Source organism: Cercospora beticola, chromosome 7 (genome assembly GCF_033473495.1).
Source record: "Cercospora beticola chromosome 7, complete sequence".
NCBI classification, from domain to species: Eukaryota; Fungi; Ascomycota; class Dothideomycetes; order Mycosphaerellales; family Mycosphaerellaceae; genus Cercospora; species Cercospora beticola.
Window position 1 is genome coordinate 887,276 of NC_088941.1, and position 13,758 is coordinate 901,033.

The 13,758-nt window shown below is 51.9% G+C and overlaps 7 protein-coding genes across 7 annotated transcripts; 3 read left to right on the plus strand and 4 right to left on the minus strand.

Moving 5' to 3' along the window:
* Nucleotides 1-55: 55 nt before the first annotated feature.
* On the minus strand, nucleotides 56-1,430 carry RHO25_010607 (uncharacterized protein; the record flags this gene model as incomplete). Its single annotated transcript, XM_023602488.1, has 2 exons — nucleotides 56-423; nucleotides 488-1,430. 2 exons carry the CDS (start codon nucleotides 1,428-1,430, stop codon nucleotides 56-58), a joined length of 1,311 nt encoding a protein of 436 aa, XP_023451151.1.
* A 1,014-nt stretch (nucleotides 1,431-2,444) lies between these two features.
* On the minus strand, nucleotides 2,445-3,575 carry RHO25_010608 (uncharacterized protein; the record flags this gene model as incomplete). The annotated part of the gene is made up of 1 exon (XM_065603304.1): nucleotides 2,445-3,575. The coding sequence occupies one exon, from the start codon at nucleotides 3,573-3,575 to the stop codon at nucleotides 2,445-2,447; it is 1,131 nt and encodes a 376-aa protein (XP_065459376.1).
* A 768-nt stretch (nucleotides 3,576-4,343) lies between these two features.
* On the plus strand, nucleotides 4,344-5,986 carry RHO25_010609 (uncharacterized protein; the record flags this gene model as incomplete). Its single annotated transcript, XM_023602487.2, has 3 exons — nucleotides 4,344-4,987; nucleotides 5,056-5,198; nucleotides 5,250-5,986. The coding sequence occupies 3 exons, from the start codon at nucleotides 4,344-4,346 to the stop codon at nucleotides 5,984-5,986; spliced, it is 1,524 nt and encodes a 507-aa protein (XP_023451152.2).
* Nucleotides 5,987-7,219: 1,233 nt separating this feature from the next.
* On the minus strand, nucleotides 7,220-8,225 carry RHO25_010610 (uncharacterized protein; the record flags this gene model as incomplete). Its single annotated transcript, XM_023602486.2, has 2 exons — nucleotides 7,220-7,381; nucleotides 7,440-8,225. The coding sequence occupies 2 exons, from the start codon at nucleotides 8,223-8,225 to the stop codon at nucleotides 7,220-7,222; spliced, it is 948 nt and encodes a 315-aa protein (XP_023451149.1).
* An 856-nt stretch (nucleotides 8,226-9,081) lies between these two features.
* PDX1 (pyridoxine biosynthesis protein) lies at nucleotides 9,082-10,059 on the plus strand (the record flags this gene model as incomplete). Its single annotated transcript, XM_023602485.2, has 1 exon — nucleotides 9,082-10,059. The coding sequence occupies one exon, from the start codon at nucleotides 9,082-9,084 to the stop codon at nucleotides 10,057-10,059; it is 978 nt and encodes a 325-aa protein (XP_023451150.2).
* A 260-nt stretch (nucleotides 10,060-10,319) lies between these two features.
* Nucleotides 10,320-12,083, minus strand: RHO25_010612 (uncharacterized protein; the record flags this gene model as incomplete). Its single annotated transcript, XM_023602484.1, has 1 exon — nucleotides 10,320-12,083. One exon carries the CDS (start codon nucleotides 12,081-12,083, stop codon nucleotides 10,320-10,322), a length of 1,764 nt encoding a protein of 587 aa, XP_023450868.1.
* A 167-nt stretch (nucleotides 12,084-12,250) lies between these two features.
* On the plus strand, nucleotides 12,251-13,576 carry RHO25_010613 (uncharacterized protein; the record flags this gene model as incomplete). The annotated part of the gene is made up of 1 exon (XM_023602483.2): nucleotides 12,251-13,576. One exon carries the CDS (start codon nucleotides 12,251-12,253, stop codon nucleotides 13,574-13,576), a length of 1,326 nt encoding a protein of 441 aa, XP_023451148.1.
* Nucleotides 13,577-13,758: the final 182 nt, after the last annotated feature.

Genomic DNA, 13,758 nt, shown 5'->3' on the forward strand with positions numbered 1-13,758 from the left:
GTCAAAACACCGTATCAATCGTCGACCAGCACCTTCGACTGCTATCTCTATCTATTCAGCATTCACTGCTCCTCGTCCTTCGATACACCGATGCCTGAACCGTTGGCACGGGTGGTAGCGAGGGGATCTTCTCGTTATCACTGAGATTCAGAGCATTGTGCCCGAACAGCCAATCGTTCCTTTCCCGACATCCCCAGAAGATTGGATTGCTTGCATCGTCCCGCTGCATCAATTCATCTCGCTCCTGTCTCGCAGGTCCGTCGTACAGGTGCAGCCACTCCTGCAATACTCTTGTATTCTTCGCCACATATGCCGCTCTTGGTAACCTAACCTTCTGGTATTTCGCCAACGCTGCTGGAATACTTGTCTCGGTATCGAGCGCTGCTTTCAGCGCAGCCGCGTCTTCGGTATCTTGAGCAGCGCCTACGTGCGAGCCAGTATCAACCATCCGCGACTTGAAAGACGGAAAATTCTTCATAGCCCTTACCTTGCGCCATGCTGGGCATCATTGGATGGCACGCATCTCCGAGCAGACACACTTTCCCACTGGCATGCACCCAACTGCCTAACTGCGAGAAGTCGGCCAATCTCCACTTCAAGTACTCTCCCGTCATGGCACACAGTTTCCGCACCTGCGGACACCAGTCGTGGAATCTCTCCACGAGCTCTCCGTTGTTCCTCGCACTCTTCCACACGTCCTCTCCTACTGGCTCGCCTTTGTCAGAACCGTGCGTCACATAGAGAATGATATTGTATAATTCGCCTTCACGGAGCGGATAGCTCACCGCGTGCCCTTCTGGTCCCAACCATTGTGTTGCCCACGGCTCAGTCACTAAATGGCGCATCTCCGGATCCGCGAGGAGAGGCGCAGCGGGTACCAAGATGCGATATGTGACGTCGCCTGTATCTTGCGGAGCGATCGGAGAGCCATTGACAGCATTCCTAGCGGCAGACTTGATCCCATCTGCGCAGACCACGAGATCAGACGCTATTACTTCGCCACTGGCAAGGGTAACTGATGGCTTATCAAAATCGTAGGACAAGACCCGGGCTCCCAACCGTATTGTCACATTTTTCCTCTGCTGGAGCGTCTCCGCAAGCAGATTTATCAAATCTGCACGATGGATGAAGTAATACTCCGTGCCGTATCTCTCCTTCACATCGCTGTAAACGCAATCGAGGAGGATGTTGCCTTTCCAGTCCATGAAGCGGTCCCCGCGCGAAATTCCTTTCTTCACTTTGCTGAAGTCCACTCCCCATGCTTCGCTCAGTCGGACTGAATTTGGTGGCACGCGAATCCCGGCGCCAACTTCTTCAAATGCGGAGGCGCTTTCTAGGACTGTGATCTTGTGGTTGGAGGAGCTCAGTGCGAGGGCTGCCTGTAGACCGCCGATACCTGCTCCTACAATAGTTATGGTGAGTGACTGCATGGTGAGGAATGTGGGTGTTGAGAGCGAATAGTGTCGTAGCTATGTAAGGACGACTTGAGCACTCGAAACATGGGACTCAAGCATAGCCGCTCAAACCAGAAAGAACAGAGCAGAGAGCGGGAGACGAATGGAATATGGCAAGCTGATAAGTATGTGTTTCCTCAGACACTGTGCGATACTTGCTCTCTCTGCGTTTCGATGCCGTGTGGCTTGATCGATGGAGTTGTAGCATTGTGAACCGCGGGGACCGTGTAAGTTCGGGACAGGGGCTGTGATTAATCGAACCAGTCATTTCGAGCTCCCGTGGCAGCTACAGTCAGACACTCATTGCTTTAGTATTGCTTTATACTGGTGAATTGGTGCGATGCGTCCTTTTGGGGAAGTTATAGCGCGAAGATCTCTGTTCGGTGACATGTTGCCCCCTGTCTGGTCAGCTTGTTCATCAAAGGTCGGCCACAACAAAATAAGCGCCGTCATCTCCGACTGAGGGCTAGGAACATAGGTAGTAGCGTGAGAGAAATCATAGGCCTCCGACATTCGTGCTTGATATTTCGTATGCGTTCGTGCCTGCATCATCATGTAGACTCTTGCTCTGTCGTCATTCGGAATCTCGGAGGCTGCTCGGCTTTCCAAGCTCAAAACCGACCCTTTCCCCGTGCCTCCGTCCATGCCCGGACACACGGACGTCCTTCTACAGCATAACCCTCGAAAATTTCGGGATGGAGCTCGCCATCTCGAGTCAAGACCCTGGCTCGGTCCCCTCGTCAAGGTCCGCTCTCATGGACTACGAAGGGGTGCTGTGCTTGCCAGCCAGAAACGGGCACCTTACGTCTTAAGCCAAAGAATTTGTGAAAGCCGGCAACACTCGAGCTTGACATCACGATGCCGTATGCGCAATTGAGTCTGGACCACTTGGTGTGCGAGAGTCAGAACAAGGTATCACTAAGAAGATGGTTACATCTGATCCTGGCCCTCAACCTGTTGGATGTGTCTGCTCATGTGCCAACATGCCTTCTATACAGACTCAGGGAGTTTCCATACAGCCCTTGGCTTTTCAACTCTATGGGAACTTGACAAGTCTTCGAAGGCTTTCCGGGGTTGCCAGTCTTTAGAATTGCTCTGGAGGCGCTGGTCTGCCTCCAAAAGCCATTTGGACCATACTGGTGTGTCCGGTACAGAACGAGAGGCTCTCACCCAGTCAATGCTCCCTGATCTTTGAATAGCTACCCACAGTCCCTCGGCGAAGTTGGCGTTGAAAAATGTATGCTTCTCGGAGATCTCGAGGTTGGAGAAGTCCCAGGAGTAGCGCTCCGGCAGCACAGCTGCTACCCAGTACAAGACGTTCAGCAGAGCGTAGGTTACGGAAAGCGCTGCCTGCATTGTCCATGTACAGTTGCCAAAAAGTGTGATGCTGACAATGAGCATCAGGCCTCCTACAACACCTCCAGACAAGCGATTGGCGTAGATATTCATGGAAAACTCGGGGGCTTCGGGAGAAAAGTACAACAGTCGAGCTATGCTCTCCGTGCAATGGATCACGGTGAAGATGCCATCTCGAGTACGGAACACCACGTCGCCGTCACGACTCATAAGCGCCAACCTGAGCTTCGGTAATTTGTATCGTGCTCCAGCGCAGAGCACTGGTGCGGTGCTAGACATTATGATAATTCCAACGACGGCGACACCATCTCGAAGCAGAGCTGCCCAGATCAACAAGCCGATGGAAATTGCACAGCTTATGATGGCGATGATATTGGTTGGACTCGCCCATCGCGGACGTAAATGCTCGGATAGGGCTGCAGACCCGTCACTGGACTTGAGCTCTCTGATCGTCAGCTCGCGAACGCTGTAAGGCTCTGACTGCATGCCCGTGCCATGGAATATGGTGGCGAAATAGTTGAGGCCTGCTCTCTCATTGCCAGAGTAAATGCCGATACAAGTCAAGACATCGTCCTCGAGTGGCAAGCGCTTGATCCGTTTCTCTGCCAACAGTCCTTGCGGTGCTGGCATCAATCGCGGCAGCAAGCACGTGGGCGAGGCCGTTATCAGGTGCGCGTTGACCTTGATGTTGCTCTCACCCAGCACTGCCAGAATCGAGACAATATCGAGACGCCATGTATTTCGTGGTGATGGAAATTGCAGCATTTTGATTGTCGTTCGTGTCACTGCAAAAGCGTAAGAGGAGCAGCGCGAAGATCAAGAAGCTGTCAACGTGCGGGCGCCAAAGCATGCTTCCTCAGCTACGTGTACTCTGTGAAAGCAGAGTGCATGCAAGCATGACTTGAGTGGCTTACTGCATACAGGGGTCGCAAGATAAGCTGGAAAGGTCTTCACGCAAAGCTCTATAACGCAGCGCAACAAGCTACACGGTTACCTAACATGGTTTGAACAAACGCGAGGAGTACTCAAGCGGCTCTGTCTATTTACTTTTGCATGATTTGCCCAGGGAGGTATATTCTTAGAGGTGGCGGATCGCTGGAAATTCGGTAGCCTGTCTGAACCACCCATCTGTGAGGAACCGCAGGTCAAATTCACATGAGATCGAAGACTCTCGCCGCCAAAGGTCTGGCCGCTGAGCGGCAGATAAAAGAAGACCGTGATAATCTGTGCGAATGTTGCGCTTGAGGAAACGGTCGCTTGGAGGTGAAGCCAGCGAAGGAATGCCAAGGCAGCCGATCACTACCACCTACAGAGCACTTGTGCTACAGCACTTGCTAACAGCTAACAGAAAGGTGGAGTGGGAGAGGGGAACCTTCATCAGCAATGCCACATAGCACGGTAGCACACACGCGTCGGCATTCATCGCATCTGGTTCATTCTTCACTCAATTCCGAAACGACTCACTCTGTCCACGATTGACATACTCACGCTCTCACTACACCTCAACCAGATCAAACGATCAAGAAGTGCAAAATGGACAAAAACAACCACATCACCAAAACCCAAACCACCACCTCCTCACCCCCTCCCACCGACCTCGAAAAACACTCCCACGAAACCAAAAACATCGGCCACCTCAACCGCAACCTCAAAAGCCGCCACATCCAATTCCTCGCCCTCTCCGGCGCAATAGGAACAGGCCTCTTCATCGGTTCCGGCCAAATCCTCTCCCTCTCCGGGCCCCTATCCGCCTTCCTCGCCTACACAATCACAGGCTTCAACCTCTTCTGCGTCATAAACTCCCTCGGCGAAATGGCAACCTACCTCCCCATCCCCGGCGCAGTACCCATCTACGCCGCACGTTTCGTCGATCCGGCTTTAGGGTTCGTGTTAGGTTGGAATTATTATTATCAGCTCGCGATTGGAGTTCCGATTGAGACGACTGTGTCGGCGATTATTATTGGGTTTTGGCCGAATGGGGTTTCCACGGGGGTTTGGATTACGGTGCTGACAGTTCCGATGGTTGTGGTGAATTGTTTGCCTGTGGGGTTTTATGGGGAGGTGGAGTTTGTTTTTGGGGCGGTTAAGTTGATTACTATTGTGGGGTTGATTGTTTTGATGTTGGTTATTGATCTTGGAGGAGCGCCGAGTGGGGATCGGATTGGGTTTCGGTATTGGTATGTATTGGAAAAGGAAGATGTTGTGAGAGGAGAGGGTTACTGATAGACGACGCTGCGTGTTGTAGGATTGATCCTGGGCCGATGAATACTTATCTCCAGCCTGGGGCGTTGGGCAGATTCTTGGCGTTCTGGAAGGTCTTCATTCAGGCGACTTTTGCCTATGGTGGTAGCGAGATGTGTGTCATTGCAGCAGGAGAAACACAAGATCGTAAGTGATCCTCTCCCCAAGCTTACAACCCACACAACTAACTCTTCCCAGCACGCCGCAACATCCCCAAAGCAGTCCGCCGCGTCTTCTGGCGTATCCTAATCTTCTATATCCTCGCCATCTTCCTCGTCGGCCTCTGCGTCTCCTCCTCCGATCCCCGCCTCCTCAACGCGATCGATTCCAGCGCCCCAGGAGCCGCCGCATCCCCCTTCGTCATCGCAATCGTCAATCGAGGCATCCCCGTCCTTCCTCACATTCTCAACGCCGTAATCCTCTCCTCCGCCTGGTCCGCCGGCAACGCCTTCTACTACAGCAGCACCCGTGTCCTCTACGCCTCCGCTCTAGACGGCAAAGCCCCCAAATTCCTCCGCTACGAGAAATTCGGCGTCCCATACGCTTGTGTTGCGGCAACAGCTCTCATCAGCCTTCTGGCTTACTTGAACGTCTCGAATGCTTCGGCTCAGGTCTTCTTCTGGTTTAGTAACATTTCTGCCGTTTCGACATTGATCGTCTGGTGTAGTATCTGCATCACATATCTTCGATTCTATGCTGGATTACGACATAACGGAATCTCGAGGAATGATTTACCTTGGAAAGCGCCTTTTCAGCCTTTCTTGGCTTGGTTTGGGATTTGCTTTTGTAGTGTTGTGGCACTATTCAATGGGTATGATGCTTTCTTTCCTGGGAGATTCAGCGCGAAGAGTTTTGTGCCGCCGTATATTAATATTCCTATCTGCCTGCGAAGTCCTATTGCACACCTCTACGCGGTCGTAGGTAGAAACAGATAGCTTCGGCTATACTAGCAAAGTATAGGGCAGCTAGATACCTATAGAAGCAGGAAGAAGGCGACAAAAAGTCTAGAATTTCGACCTAGAGAGATTAGAGAGCTCCTAGGAATACGAAGACGATGCTAGCGCGGTATAACTACTATAAGATTCTAATGCTCGACTACGGGATAGCCCTTCTAGGTAGTAAATACTACTATAGGCCTAGAGGCTAGAGTAGTAACCTAGGCTCTAAATAGGCTAAAGAGGAGGAACTAAGTATACCTAAGGGAAGGCTTTAATAAGAAAGAGCAAGGATAGTAGAAACAGAAGAAAGGAGTAGTAGTACCCCTATAGATACTAGAATAACTAGCTACTAGGAGCCTTTTGTCTAATATAGGAGACTCTAAAGCAGACTAGTTCCCCTACTCTAGAGCTCTCTAGAAACCTTAAGTCTAAAGGCAGAGTATCTAATATAAGCTATCTAACTCTATACTATACTTAGAGCTACCTATAAAGATACCTACTATTCTAGATATTCTATAAAAACTAGAATTTCTCTAGATATAAGTTATATAATTAGGTACTAAGGAAGGTTAAAATCTAAGTAGGATTTATATAGGGAGATATCTACTCTAGGAACTAGTAAGAAAGAGTTAGATAAAGGTTTAATATAGATACTAGCGAAGGGACTAGGACTATATATATAGGCTTAAGTCCCTAAGCTAGTAAGTAAGAGGATAGGGCTCCTAAGTACTAAAGATATAAGAAACAAATAAGGAGAACTACTATAAAGGATCTAAACTATTAAAATAACGCAAATTGTCCTAAGGAGAACTAGAAACTACGGAAGCAGCAGGCTATATAGAGCTTACTATAAAATATAAAGACAGAAGGGGGTTTTTCTGCCGGAGTGCTAGCACGAGGGCTTTTCTACCTACGAAAAATATAGGGCGTACTGCTTACTCTAGTTAAAAGAGGTAGACCAGCGTATAAGAATTATCTATCTATCTAATATTCCTATCTTTTTGACCTTGTTTGTTGGGTATAAGCTGGTGAAGAAGACGAGGATCGTGAAGTTGGGGGAGATGGATTTGTGGAGTGGAAAGGTGGAAATTGATGCGATGGAGGGGACGTGGCCGGAGCGAAAGCCTAGGAATTTGTTGGAGAGGATTTGGTTCTGGATCGCTTGAGATTGTGATGTCTATGTTGGCGCAAGATCTGTATGTCAACGACGTCTTATGATTACGTTTCAGATCACGCGCCTGCGACGCTCTCTTTGTGCTCCACTTGGTCAGCTACTGCCGCCTTGGTCTTCTCTTCAATGCCGGTCTGGTATCCATGCGCCTGAGCAGCTTTCGATATCCTCTCGAGCTGACCCTGCTCGCTGTCTCCTTCCTTTAAGCCGCCTGCAAGGTTCTGTTGGAAAGTTATCGTCAGCTTATAGCTCGTAACGAGAGAGAGAGGCTTTACTCACCACCTTCCACGCAGCAGGCAGGAGCACGTTCTGCTCAATCTCATAATGCCTTCCTCCACTTGAATAGATGAATTGCCCTTGCCTGCTTTCATCCGCGAATAAAGTGGCGACTTGCCGTGCCACGACATCCGGAGTCTGCGTCTCCACGCCAGCAGCATCCGTGATCTCCTTCGGCACCAGACCAGTCAGAGTCCAAGAAGGGCCAATGCAGTTGATGCGGATGGGCAGTTTCTGCGAGATGAGGTTTGGAATCGCACCACGCATCCAGCCTAACACCCCATGCTTTGCAGTCGTGTAATCCCACACAGCGAATTGCTGGAACGAAGAGCCGGAAGCTGTGCAGACGATGGACCCACCCGGTGGGCTTTGCTTTTGGAAATAGTGGAGTCCGAGGTACGAAGTGTTGATCATGCCTCTGAGATTGATGTCGTACACCATGTTTGACGGCTCTTCCAGCTCGCCGTTCGCATCAAATGTGCTTTCGAGGTAATTTGCTCGTCCGGAAATGCCGGCATTCGAGAAGACATGATCGATGCGGGAATGCTTCGTCTCTGCAGTCTTGAACAGAGCTTTGAGTGATTCCCATGATGTCACGTCGGTTTGGACGAAGGTCAAGTTGTCATGCTGTATCGGCGGATCATTTCGGTCGCCAACAACGACGTATGCGCCTGTGTCGAGGAGAAGCTGGACTGTGGCGAGTCCAATGCCGGATGATCCACCCGTGATCACCGCGACTTTATCCTTGAGTGAAGCGAAGTCGGAGTCCTGGATCCAAAATTGGGCCATGTTGTGCAGAGTGCGGTCTGGAAGTGTAGAGTGTTCTCGGTGTCAAGCTTCACTCGCGCAGGAGGTCAAAGTCTATACAGAAGACTTCATCGAGCAGCTGAGCTCTCTTATTGCGATTACAGCTGTGCATTCGGCCGAGGAACGCGTGGATTCCTGGTTCCCCTCATGGGCATTGTAGCTTCAGCAGACTCGTCCGCCGCGACTCTGCTCGCGTATGAGTAGCTCGTGCTGACCAGCCATCGCGAAGCTGAGCTGCAGTGCTCCCATCGCAGTCACAGAAGGATGACTCCCGTCTTATAGCGCGGCGCACGCGGGCCAGCACCTGAGGTCGGAGGGTTGGCAACAGACGGACGAGGTGGTTGTCACATGCCGGCGCAGTCGCGGCACTCAGCAGGCAGGGAAGGCGCCGTCGGACCCTGCAGCACGTCTCGGCTCCTTGGCCGAAGCACGATCTTCCCCGCGATCGCAGGCGCAAATGACTCTTCGAACATTTTCTCGCCGCATCTGGCCGCAGTCAGAGGCCAGTCTCGCACCAGTCTCGCGCCCTACCAGACACAAGCACCGTGCTGTCCCAGTGCTCGCCAAATCACTGCCGCATCGAGCTTCCTTTCGCGACCATTGCCTGCCCTCCGAGCCCAGCATATAGACTTTCCTAGTTCCGCCGATTGTCTTTCCCAGTGCCACCATCTCAATATCGCCTTCGACTTTCTTTCACTGCTGCCCCGCCCTGCATCTGCACGCCCCACCGCCATTGAGCAGATATAACATCCTCCTACCCTCCGTCTCCAGCACCAGTAAGCACATGGCCTCTAACGGAACCTCTGTCTCACCTTTCCGATCTCAAAAGAACGCCGCAATGGCTGTCAACGACACCCCTGCCAACGGCCACGCCGAGCCCTCCACCATCACCGCCGCCTCGAAGACCAACACCACGAAGATCACATCTCAGAATGATCCTCAATCATCCTTCGCTGTCAAGGTCGGCTTGGCCCAGATGCTCAAGGGTGGCGTGATCATGGATGTGGTCAACGCAGAGCAAGCACGCATTGCTGAAGAGGCGGGTGCATGTGCCGTCATGGCCCTCGAGCGTGTGCCAGCAGATATTCGAAAGGACGGTGGCGTCGCTCGCATGAGCGACCCACAAATGATCAAGGACATCATGAATGCTGTCACTATCCCTGTCATGGCGAAGTCGAGAATTGGTCACTTCGTGGAATGTCAGATTCTCCAAGCCATTGGCGTGGACTACATCGATGAGTCCGAGGTGCTCACACCTGCCGATCCAGTCAACCACATCGACAAGAGCGTGTACAATGTTCCATTCGTGTGTGGATGCAAGAACTTGGGTGAGGCCCTTCGAAGAATATCAGAGGGCGCTGCCATGATCCGGACAAAGGGCGAAGCAGGAACGGGAGATGTCGTCGAGGCAGTGAGACACATGCAAACTGTCAATGCTGAGATTGCAAAGGCCAGCTCAGCATCTGATGCTGATCTTCGCATGATGGCACGAGAGCTGCAGTGCGACTACAACCTGCTCAAGCAGACAGCACAGCTCAAGAGACTGCCAGTCGTGAACTTTGCTGCAGGAGGTATTGCTACGCCAGCCGACGCTGCCTTGATGATGCAAATGGGTTGCGACGGTGTTTTCGTTGGATCTGGTATCTTCAAGTCAGGAGACGCAGCAAAGCGAGCAAAGGCTATCGTGCAGGCCACCACACACTACAACGACCCAAAGGTACTCGCTGAGGTCAGCTCAGGTCTTGGTGAGGCCATGGTGGGCATCAACTGCGACAAGTTGCCAGAGACACAGAAGCTGGCAACCCGTGGATGGTAAAGATGCAACTCCGCAAAAAGAACCGAGAACATGACTGTACGCATAGCAGCGGGCGCTGGGGTATGGGTATCATGATTGCAATAAAAAGAAAAGCGAGCGGGTTAGAGCACATCTGGGCGTGTTAGATTCTGTATCGCGCCTCACCGCGCCTAGGGTATCTCATGCAATCGAAACCGAAATCTCCAGGCCTGCTTCGGCGATCAACACCGTATATGCGTAGCTTTCACACTTCTGTCGTTCAATACTTCCCGCTCTCGATTTCAAACAAGCTCTTCCAGAATCGACTCCAGCTCTTCTCTCCTGAACGGCACCAGCAGACGTTCAGTGCCCAATGCGTCTTTTCTGGACTCAATCATCTGATGATCATGGAATTCCTTCAACAACGTTCTGAAATTGACTTCGCTCGAGCAGACAAACTCCTCCACCGCCTTATGGTAGAGCGTGCGATACTCGACACCAGCAGGCGCCGCGGCTTGCACAGGTTTCGGCGGCTTCTTCTTCGTCGCCTTCGGTGGTCTTCCGCGGCCTCTTCCTCGCTTCGATGGCGTCTGTTGTTCTGCTGCCGCCTCGTCCTCATCTTCCACTCCAAGAATCTCGTCTGGATCACTGTCCTCGCCAATACCATTCACCAACGCTACTTCTCCTTCCATGTCTGCAAGAGCTAATTGCTCTGCTACCAAAATGCGGAACAGCGAACGAGCATTTTCTGGAAGAGACTTCAAGACGTAGCCTACGCCGTCTTTGCCGCCGAGACGTCTGCTGCTTCTGCCGAGGAGGGCGTTGACGTCTTCGACGACTTCGATTTCGGCGGTGTAAGGTGAGAAGGTTGTGGCGTCGTGGTGAAGGAATTTGTATTGGGATGAGAGGGCGATGTCCCACATCAGGGGGAAGTTGGGGTTGTCGCAGGTTGCTATCAGTGAAATGCTGGGATGCGCTGCTAGACGTGCTAGTAGGCCTTGAGTGACGGCTTTGCGAAGATTGGCGTGGTCCAGAGAGTGGATGATGAGTTTGATGGGGGCTTTGGGAGGGTTTGTGGTGAGGGTTGATAGGATTGCATCGAGCATTGCAGCGGGTTGTGCTGGTAGTTTGGTCCCTTTCGCAATGACAACACTTGCGACGTTCGAGAGAACATCGCGTATTGTTAGACCTGGAGCGTAGCCATTTACGATAACGATCTTGGGTGGTTTGTCAGACTGGCGACATAAATGCTCGGCAAAGTCCATGGCCAGCTTTCGTTTCGAGCCGTAGCCATATAAGCAGATGTTAAAGCCTTCATCGAGTTCGAAGACCCATTGGTCAAATGCTCGGGTATGAAGCTGCTTGAGAATCTCGACATCTTCCTTGTGTGGATCCTCGTAGGAAGTGATTTGTGTGAAATAGTCTTCATGATTGAGCAATAGATGAGTGGGCATCGTGTTGGCCGACGTCTTGTTCCCACCCGGGCGATTCTGAAAGAAGAACAACTCATGTGGAGGCAGATTGGGTGGTGGGCTGGGTGTCCGTTCACGCCTTCGTCCTTTCGGTCGCCCTCGGGGTCTGCCAGTCTTTGAGGGAGTGTCTGGTGCACTCTCTGCATCTGTAGGGTTCTCTGTATCGTCCACATCGTCCTCGCCCAAGATAGCCTGCGCAATGGCCTCCTCTTGCTCATCATTATCATCGTCGCTGTCGTCACGTCCTGCTATCTGCTTTTGCAATGTTCGCTGACTCTTTCTACGTGCGGAACGGTCATTGCGATCGTTGCGAGTGGCCTTGGGAGTCTCTTCATCGTCGCCATTGGTTTCTTCTTCTGGATGCTGTGGTGTAGCAAATAACACTTTTCTCAGCGAGCTCGGCGTAGCGTCAACACTTTTGAGTCCATTTGCTTTGCTCGGAGTCTGCTTCAGGATGGACCTTGAAGGTGTTTCCGATCCTCGCAATGGACTTGACACGGTGGGAGCATGGTCGTCGAGTCCGCCTCGTCTCGCCTTGCGCGGTGTTGTGTCGTCGACATCGTCCTCGTCAGGAGCCTTCCGCCTCTTGGGCATGTTGTATTGACGCGAAAAGGTGTTCTACTGAAAGTTAACGCGTGAAGCTGTTTGAGGTGACGCGAATCGCTGGCGTCGTCTCGCTTGGCCATCCCTCCCCTCAAGCTGCACCTCCTCCGCGAAGACCACGACAACAACCACACGCAAACACAGCAACAACCGCCAAGATGTTGTCCGGCCTGCTGCTGTTCAATCAAAAGGGCGAATTGCTCATCATGAGAGCCTTTCGCCAGGACATGCGACCACGACTCGCCGATGTCTTCCGCATTCAAGTCATATCGAACCCACAGATCCGGTCCCCAATTCTCACGCTCGGGAGCACGACCTTCAGCCATATCAAAAGCGAGAACATCTATATTGTCGGTGTATCGAAGGGAAATGTCAACAGCGCACTGGTCTTTGAGTTCCTGTACAAGCTCGTCCAGCTGGGCAGGAGCTACTTTGGACGGTTCGACGAGGAAGCAGTAAAGAGCAACTTCGTGATGGTGTACGAGCTGCTAGACGAGATCTTGGACTTCGGATACCCGCAGAACACAGAGACGGAAACGCTGAAGATGTACATCACCACGGAAGGAGTCAAGAGCGAGCGAGCACTGGAGGACAGCAGCAAGATCACAATGCAAGCTACCGGAGCCCTGAGCTGGCGACGGGACAACATCAAATACCGGAAGAACGAAGCCTTTGTTGATGTCATTGAGGATGTCAATCTACTAGTGTCAGCCACTGGAACAGTATTGCGAGCCGATGTGAACGGAGCCATTGAGATGCGAGCATACCTATCCGGCACACCCGAGTGCAAATTCGGCCTGAACGACGCGCTCACGCTTGGCTCTCATTCTGGAGGCCTGGATGGCGCGACTGGGCCTATTGGCAACCTGGCAGGCAGCAAAGCGACGAAAGCAGCAGCTGGTAGTGTCACGCTCGAGGACGTCTCTTTGCACCAATGCGTCAAGCTCAGTTCATTCACAACAGACCGGACTATTTCCTTCATTCCGCCAGATGGATCTTTCCAGCTCATGTCTTACCGCTGTTCGGAGAACGTAAACTTGCCCTTCAAGGTCCAGGTCATCGTCAACGAGATTGGTCGCAGTAAAGTCGAATACTCAATAGCCATACGTGCGAATTACGGTGCAAAGCTCTTTGCTACAAATGTCAGTGTACGGATACCTACACCTCTCAACACGGCAAACACGACGCACCGCTGTTCGCAAGGCAAAGCGAAATACGTACCTGCTGAGAATGTGATCGAATGGAAGATCGCCCGTTTCACTGGACAGAGCGAGTTCGTCTTGTCGGCGGAGGCTGAGTTATCTGCCATGACAAATCACAAGGCGTGGTCAAGACCGCCGCTCAGTATGCAGTTCAGTTTGCTCATGTTCACGAGCTCTGGCTTGTTGGTGCGGTATCTCAAAGTGTTCGAGAAGAGCAACTACTCCAGCGTGAAGTGGGTCCGCTACATGACAAGAGCTGGAAGTTATGAGATACGTTTTTGAGCGTCTGCAGGTGACGGATGTTGCTGTGTCGCTGGACAGGAGAAGACGATATCACTGCATTGCAAGCAGGGCAGGTGCCTGGCACACCTCCATGCAACAATCACCTGAAAAGCAATTTAACTAAGTGAGGCATTGGTAATAGTGAGTAAGATGACGCTTCGGCTCTCAGCGCTATCACGACA